Here is an 8,637-nt window from a genome sequence, read left to right as displayed (position 1 = left end):
TAAATCAATGGCAAATTATTTAGACTTCTCTTCCCTCTCTAACAAAAAAACCCCACAATTCAAATCCAAGCCCTTCATGATAGAAAGTATGTTTTAAACAGGAAAAGGGAAATTCTCACTCTTCATAAGATTGTAAAGGAATCAGAAAGCTCACAGCTCTACCAAACGAGTGAAAATGCCCTGGCTGTCATTCAATTGCACTGTTAGTGGGAGTAAGGAGAAGTCTCCCACACAGCCACAGGAGAAAACTGTGGGATTCAGACTGGAAAAGGAGCAGGGGGAGGATGTGAACACTGTTAAAAATAAAACTTATCAGACAACAATTGAATCGTGAGAATGTTATCTGGTTCAACAGGAGCGTGAAAACAAATGGGCATTTCAAGAAGAGGGTCACTAGCAAGGTAAATAACTTCAAAATAGCAGGAAGTGACCAAGAGAATATGCCAAGCCCAGGGCAACAAAAAAGGGCTCTCCAACAGCAGAAGACAGTCATGGATACAGATTTCAGTGTCACCTTACATGCAGCTGCACGGCGCTGCACCCACCCTTTGCATCCCTGGCCACACTAAGACACAAGACTGAAGAGATTTGCACAGGACAGTGTTTAACATGACCCAGTGTTTATTGACTCCTGCGACATTTTTTTAATAGTAACAGGAACACAAAATGTGATGTGTGGTAAAATACTACTAGGGGTTTCTACATGAATCAATGCAAAGTGCCAGCATTGTTGACCAGCATACAACCTGACAAGAGAAGATGTAGTCATAACTCACTCTCAGATATCTGCTGGGAGTTCATCACAGTCAAAGTAGAACTAGCCATTTGCCTGCAAATAGACACATTTTCTTCTAGATGCAAGTGGTGTTAGAGCCAGCTATTTTGCAACAAGAAAGACATATAATATATTCCAACATTTTAAAAAACACACAGGACTAAAACTGTTTAAAAATAGAAGGGGAAAAAGAGTGGAACTTTTTAGACACTATTTTGTAGAAGCCATTCTTCATAGAACCAGAAGTAATCTAGAGAAAAACATTTATTAGAGGCTACTTTGCTCAAAAGGCCAGTGCTCATAGGTTTAAGAATAAAAACAGTCTCTTGATTTTCAGCACTGTCTCCTGGCCTTTCTTCCTCCCTTCACAACAAAAACCTCCTGTTGAAAATTGCAGCTTAGTGGCTCTGCACATTTTTCCCATGCAATGGAAAAGGCAACCATGTTTTTTAGAGCCATCAAAAACTTGCATGACATGACATGCACGTGCAGCATGAAACATCTTCACAGATATGAACAATGAAGGCACATTACCTAAAAATTAAAAAAAAATACCAACCAGAATTTTTGGAGGATTCAAAGTTAAATATCTTAGAGAAAGCATTCCTTTTCACAACTGGCTGACAAGTGCTCTTTAGCCATTTGATTCAAACAGTTTGTATGAGGACAAAACACAAGGACAAGGCCTCTTTGAAATACCCTCCCCATGTGTATGTCACACATGACCAACACCCCCCTACACCCCACCCCCAATTAAACTACAGCTTCTTCAAGGAGATCATCCCACTGAAAACAGAGTAGAAACCTGAAATGGAGGACTAAGGAATTGGTTTCAAGCTCTCAAGCCCTCAATTTTTTTTACACTTGATTACAAGTGTTTATAAAGACAACACACCCTGCCACAGAATAATTGCTCTGTCTTCTATATATGTCATATAGATGAGGAAGATATTCACAAAAAAAGAAAATATGTATTTATTTACAATAAATGCAACTATACTGCTCCATCATCCATTCACCACACATTGCTTACCACTGCAGAAACCCGGTGGTAGCAACAGTGGTAACTGAAGTACCTTCCCTTTTCAGCCCTTACACAAAGCTTTTCCTCTTCCACCACATTGTTTTTCCACTGTTCCAGGCTCCAGTAAGACGTGTACTAGCAATGCTTTCTAGTTCATTTTTAAGGTTACAGTTTCTAGAGGCAAAGCAGTATTTGCTCTACTCTGATCCTCCTCCTTTTAAAATCATGTAAGAGTTTCAAATTTATGTGCCATTACTAACTTTGAATACATGTATTCCATCACTTTCTGTAAATAGTAATGCTGTCTTTTCCAATACCTCTCACATTTCAAAGAATAACCTCTCTCTTAAGGAAGAGCCAAAATCTTTCGCCTCCCACACGAACATTTCAGAATGAGAATTTCAAGTTATCATTAAGTGTCCTTCAAGTCTCTGGTGTTACTTAGAAGCAGCTGTAGAATAATGTTTTTCTTAACATTAAAGGACATTTATCATGTTCTTTGTCTTCTTCTAGTTGTAAGGATATTAAGTCACACATGTTCCCTCATACTCCTCTCTTAGGGTGCACAGTGCTCAGGCCTATACAACCATAGCTGGATCTCTGGGAGAAGCCAGAGAGAATAAGGGGCTTCTTAGCACTGCTGTATTTACATTCAGCATTCATGGCAGGCTGGAGGATGATCAGCTTTTCTTTAAGACACAAAACTGCTTTAAAAAATACTCCATTTTCTATTATCATTTTTATGTCATGGAAGTTACTTCTCTTCTGTCCTATGCAGCTGTTACCTTTCTATCACAGACATTTAATAGCTGCCATTGCACACTACTTTTGCACTCCCTAGCTCAAGAGCAGCCCATCACAGCACAACAATGCAGCAGAGCGTGGGGAAGCGGTGCAAGGGCCGGTGGTTCAGACGCACCACCCTCACCAGCATGGGCAGGTGGCACAGGAAAATATGGGACACTGAAGGGGACACCTATTTAGAACATTTAGTAGGGTCTGACATACACACTGACAGCATGAGTTAAAAATGAATGCTGCAAGTGAGTGCATTAGGCTGAGAACAATTAGTGTGAGTGATAAATACATCCACTGCCAGATCCCAGCTTCATTAAGAGCTATTCTGAACTGCATAGTAAGTGCTGGTTGTAGAAGTTTAGACAGATTGGGAATAGGCCGCCAGTTACTCATTGAGTCTAATAAGTTTTAAAAAAATAATGGAGGGAAAAAATGTGTGCTTTGCCATTGAATAACTCTGATCTCACAGCCTGGGCATAGCAGCAGTAGTTACCTGCCATCACAGATCAATTGAAACAGAATTGCAGTTTCATTCAAATTACATATGCATGCAAAATTAAACAAGTGTGTTCACTAAGACTATGCAGCATAAAAATCAGGTCTAAGTTACCCATTATTTATCATATATTTGTCAGACTGCCAGACATATCTTTCCCTTTCAGATTCATACCTATGTCATACAGAACACAGCAGATGGAGAAGTCACAAAGCAAACACTTCTCTACATATCACTGGCCTTAAGGGCCAATGCATTGTGTGCCATAAGCCTTTCAAGTTTACCAGATTTTTGGGAGAAAACAGCTGCTTTACCAAACTGTGAAAATAGAACACATACAACCCATCCTGCTCAAAACATAAAGAATGGTTTTATGAAGTGTGAACAGATGCATAACTACTTTCCCCTTGGTCCTGGGACAGAAAGGGCAGTACAGCTGCAGAGCTAGAATGAGCCTCTTGAAGAGCAAACAAAATCCAGAAAATGCAATGACTGTGTAGACAAACATCTACATGTTTCTGAAGAGCTGAACCAATGTTCTGCACAGCAAAGTGATGAACAATACATCAACAGGTCCATTTGGGACAGACTGTAAAATGCTCTACAAACATCCAATTTAATTTCCCATGTCAAATATCCCTCTGTGCCTGTCAGCAGTCTGCCAACTGATTTTAAACTTGCAAGGCTTCTTCCCATTTAACTAGAACGTTTTTTCCCCCATAAAGTGCAAATAAGACTCAGTTTTTTACCACTAGTTCCAATGACCATTATCTTAGTTACAAGAGTGATCAAAAGCCAATTGGCTGAGCCACTACCACTAGGCTTGAGCATCACATACTCTTTTTTTTTTTAACCCTGGTTATTTTTTCCAGCAAAAAGCAAAGAGCAAACAAGTCTTTCTTCTACCAGATGCAGCATGACAGGAGGCTGCCTTAAGTACCATCAGCATGAGATGCACGTGCTAGACACAACCGGTGCATACTTGTGCATAAAAATGTTTTGCCCTTATTCGCTGGAAATGGAAGTCATCTTTGGGATCTTATTTCCTCACAAAGAGTTCATGAGCAGTTGATTAGTCTTCATTAAGAGGTGCTTCTCTCTTCCTTGCATCTACATCAAAAAGAAAAAAAAAAAAAACAAGTGGTTAAACCAGGGAGTTCTGACTGTATTCATCTGAAAAATCAGAAACAAAGATGTCTTGTTCTCAATGGACAACACCTTCCATTTCAGAATCATGGCATGAATTCACTATGTGGACTGAACTGCTACATGATACCACAGCATGCTAACAAGGACAGTCACAGAAAGATCTTGTACATTTTTCATGTTCAAACTGAAGATGACGCATGCAGTATTTAAGTAGCCCAATAAACTCTGAGACCCCAGATCAGTGATACTTTTCCCCCACCGCCTCTTGGCCCCTTTTTCATGATTCTCTTTAAGGGTGAAACCAGTATTTGCTTTGTATACAAGCTAGAGAGATGACAACAGTCTGTTCTGAAAATCATTTGACTAATTACAACTTTGCCCAGCTGCACACATTTTTAAAAAGACAAGAGCTCTCCACACTGTATTTTGAGGAGGCAGCCCCTGAAGACCAGATCTTAAACTGCTCTGAACAGCAACCCTTAGATCATGGTCCCAGGCAGGGTGTTGGAACACATCTGGACAAGTCCATGACCCATATGCCATTACTACAGCAGCAGCGCAGTGTGGCTGCCATTAGAAAGCTGGGTCACCCCTTTGTGGGCTTCTGCCCTTCACTAATACAGGAGACCCTATTCATTCAGAACATTTAGAGAACACAATTATTAAAGTGTCTGTGAAAGTCCAAACAGGGAACTAAACAGGGTTTGGAGGAGGCAAAATATACCTCCCAAATAACAAAAAAAGAGCTGATTCCCTGTGATTGGAGTAGCCACCCAGGGCAGGAAAAAAATGTCAGTCATTTGAGACTCAAATCAGAAACTGTCTCTCCCATTCTCCCCATTTTGTTCATCAGGGATTCTAGGGCCAGGCCTGATCTCCTGTCACAACTTCTCCACTTGCATAAAATAACTGACTAGCAATAACAGGAGAAAAAGCTTTCTAAAAATGCATTACATATGCTAGTAGCTACAGAACCACTTCTGGTCTATCTCTGACTTTGGAAATACCTAAATGCATTAAATTCTTTCTAGTGAACATTTATAAAAAAATCATACCAGTTAAGTTCCTGAACTTCTTTTTGGCTTCTGCTCTTTCTTCGGCATCAAAATACCACACGGTCATGGCATATCTATAAAAGAAAGAAATCTTGCATGTCTTTCCACTTCTGATATTAAAACACGGCACTGCACTTTTATGCTCATGAAGAAAGCAAAAACAAAACTGGATTAGTAGACTAAAAAAGTAGAATGAAAATGACACATCTTTAGAGGCGAACACAGACAGCATTTTAGTGCATATTTTAACAAGTCAGATAGAAATATAGGTGAGAATTTCTGCTGGAGGCACAAAAGAGAGCACAGCCCCTGGTAACAGAGGGCAAAAGTAGCTTCCAGACCTTTGCATGTTTTTCTGTTATGGGAGGCCTGTAGGCAGCTTGGGGGCTGCCCTGTGTCACATCAGCTTTTCACAGGCTGCTGACAGATGGTAGCCCCAACAATCCCTATAGTGTTACAAGGGCAAAAGAATAACCCAGCACCTCCCAGCTAAACAGCTATGCCCAGCTTGGAAGATTTCTCCTGTCAATGGTTAAGGGCCTTTTTTTCCAACACATGAGGAAATGTATCATTCGAGCTTGCTCCTCCTTACTTAATGAGAGAATTCCCAATGACTCAAAACCAGGAAATTCACTCAACATCTGTCTATTTTTTATGCACATGTATTTAAACATGATGGCCATAATTTTGGATTAAAATACTGGTAGAAGAGATGCTCTGGGGTTTTTCCTGGCCAAAAACCAATATTAAATATGCTACTTACCTGGTTGCATAAGAAGGCTGGACTTCATGTGGGTTCCTTCGATCTGACCAAAAAAAAAGTAATCGGTCAAAAATTGGCTCAACATCTGCTACATAGGACTTTCCTTCGGGGAATATTCGAAGAATTCCACCATGCAGCTGAAAGAAAAGGAAAGATTGGTTTTTTGCACATACAAGCAGCCACACATTGACATGAAAAATAACTTATTTCTCTCTCCTCCACACCTAACAAATGGGGAATAAGCATCTAATGATAAACATGACACCTACGTGACAACACTGGAAAACCTCACCGCGTCTCTTGGCCACTTTGTTTTACCAGTTTGTAATGTTTCAGCTTAAGCTTCTGTCTAAACAAATGAACCAAGATAAAGGTAACACCAGCCCTGCAGTAAACACTGGGAACTTCTGAGCTTCCAGTCACATTTCTAGAACCAGTGAATACCACAGAGCTGCTCTACCTGACCAGTCTGAGATCAGGCTCTCTGGCCAACAACTGTTAGATACTGCCCATGGTATTTCAGACGCTGTGCCTGATCACTTAGGAGTTAAATTCTACACCTCAGGAAGAGTGAAGTCTGTTTTATTGTTAGATTTGTAAAACTTCTCAAATGCATTATAGATCCCAGCCACCATTTTCCCTACTCATAACACAGCCTGGTTCCTCTACCATACAATTTCTGTCTTTACACATGCCATGATTTTCACGGAAAAGGTCTGGTGATCTGCACACATACTAGAAACTCCAAAAGATGAAGATGAACCCTGCCTCCTCCTGCTGCTGTTAGAGCTCTCTTTGGAGACATTAATCCTGCATCACAGAGTGCAGTGCAGCACCAACCTGACGTGGTACCTCCATGTCACATGCAGACCTCAGTGAGAAACCACTAAGCCAGCTTTAAAGCCACATGTCTGCTTTCAAAGCCCAGTACTATTATACTCTTATATTGCATGTTCTCCAGCATACACTTACATAAAATTACCATCACAGCTACATAATAAACTCCATCAGTGTCCTGCATTTCAGTTGGCTTTTCTTAGTGCTCACTTGGGTGCCTCCCCACTATTTGGATAAGGATGTAATGCACAAAGCAAACTGGATATTTGCATCTCCTCCCACATCTCTTCCTTCATTTTATTACATTGAGATGTTTCACTGTCATACTCTCTGTAACAAGATGTGCTTTTCTGCAACACTGCATTTTTCAATCACATTGTCTCTGTATCTGAACTGACTTATCAGGGTTCATAGTATTTACCTGTTCTTAAGGAGTATATTGGCCTAAAAAGAGGTTAGAGAAGCAAACAACATTGGACAATTTTCAAGCAATAACCCTCACAAACAGCTTGTGGCGCATTACAACGGACAACAGACTTACAAAGAGACATCCTGCAATTTTACAAACTCTTCTTTTGTTTCTAATTTAAAGGTATGGCACATTCAAGGCTGACTTAACTGCCTTATAGTAATATAGGCAGGAACAAGAGTTCTATCCAGTCAAGACACCCACTGGTGGAATCAAACCATGTTTGTTCCTCTTCCTAAGCCCCACTGCTTCATAAATAAGAAAAGGGAACTGACTGAATATCTTCTGCAGGTTAGCCTGAAGTATCAAGAATGATAAAGTCATGAATTTGGGCTGTCATTTTACTCTGCTCCCACAATCCACTTATTCTGTAGTGAATTGATTTTCTTTTTCTGCTGTTTCCTCTAAACAAAGTGTTAAGAGCATACAGGCCAGGGCTTATAGCTTTATCCTATAGCAACAAAACAGTATGTGTGTAGAATGGGAGAGGACCATGCGGAAACAGTTCACATTCTTACTTCCAAAGCATTGTCAAAAACAGACAGAAAAAAAAGAGATGAAGAATGGACCAGCAGCTTAGAAGTTCATTAGAGTTCACAGAAACAACAGACAGCTCCAAAGCTCTGTTTCCAAAGTAGTTTTTCCTTCCTGTTGTGCCTCAACCCCACGGCTTACTCACCTTGGAGTCCCAGTTCTTATTCAGGTAATAAATACAGGTGATGCAGCGCCCGTCACCATTTGGATTGTCCACATGACGAACGTACCCAGTTCCATTCCCAGGATAGCAAGCAACCATAGCCTGAAACATACAGATTGTAAAATAATTAATTCCACAAGACGTCTACCTTTTTGCTAAGCATCCTCCCACCACCACTTTGGCTCACTATTTTTCAGATGATCAATCCAAAACCTAGAGCAGACATCACCTGAAGGTATTTTTGCACAAACGTCTTTCACAGGACAGCTCAGCCAGTGTGAAATTCAAAACTGGAAAATAAATACCCTTATAATTCACAGTATATATATACACTAAAATAAAAGGGGAAAAAAGTGAAACTAGAGCACTAGTATGCATGGTACAAGCTTGTTATAAGCTACGTGACTTTGAGGCAGTTTCATCTGAAATTTGCTTGGGTTTCTACAGATAAGCAGTCATTGCAAAACAGATTTTCCAGTCATAATGAAAGTAGAAAGCAATCCCAGGAGGTCATGCTTTACTACCACCATCCTCCTCTATTCATATCTTCCAGTCATTGTCATGTACAGCCCTG

General features: G+C 40.3%; 1 protein-coding gene across 1 annotated transcript; it reads right to left on the bottom strand.

Moving 5' to 3' along the window:
• Positions 1–603: 603 nt before the first annotated feature.
• Positions 604–8,171, bottom strand: EGLN3 (egl-9 family hypoxia inducible factor 3). Its single transcript, XM_005417492.2, has 4 exons — positions 8,046–8,171; positions 6,061–6,197; positions 5,298–5,371; positions 604–4,203 (listed from the first exon to the last, which is right to left on the bottom strand). The coding sequence occupies exons 1-4, from the start codon at positions 8,160–8,162 to the stop codon at positions 4,166–4,168; spliced, it is 366 nt and encodes a 121-aa protein (XP_005417549.1). The 5' UTR covers positions 8,163–8,171; the 3' UTR covers positions 604–4,165.
• Positions 8,172–8,637: the final 466 nt, after the last annotated feature.

This window comes from Geospiza fortis, unplaced genomic scaffold (assembly GCF_000277835.1).
Source record: "Geospiza fortis unplaced genomic scaffold, GeoFor_1.0 scaffold54, whole genome shotgun sequence".
Lineage (NCBI taxonomy): Eukaryota > Metazoa > Chordata > Aves > Passeriformes > Thraupidae > Geospiza > Geospiza fortis.
The sequence above is the reverse complement of the archived record's forward strand: the minus strand, read 5'-3'. Positions and strand labels throughout refer to the sequence as shown.

Bases quoted from the DNA above. Each gene is read 5' to 3' on its own strand.
- EGLN3 (XM_005417492.2), bottom strand. From the start codon at position 8,162: ATGGTTGCTTGCTATCCTGGGAATGGAACTGGGTACGTTCGTCATGTG. The intron at 6,198-8,045 runs GTGAGTAAGCCG...CTTTTCTTTCAG, and splicing joins ATAAGAACTGGGACTCCAAG to CTGCATGGTGGAATTCTTCG. The intron at 4,204-5,297 runs GTATGATTTTTT...TTTTTGATGTAG, and splicing joins GAAGTTCAGGAACTTAACTG to ATGCAAGGAAGAGAGAAGCA.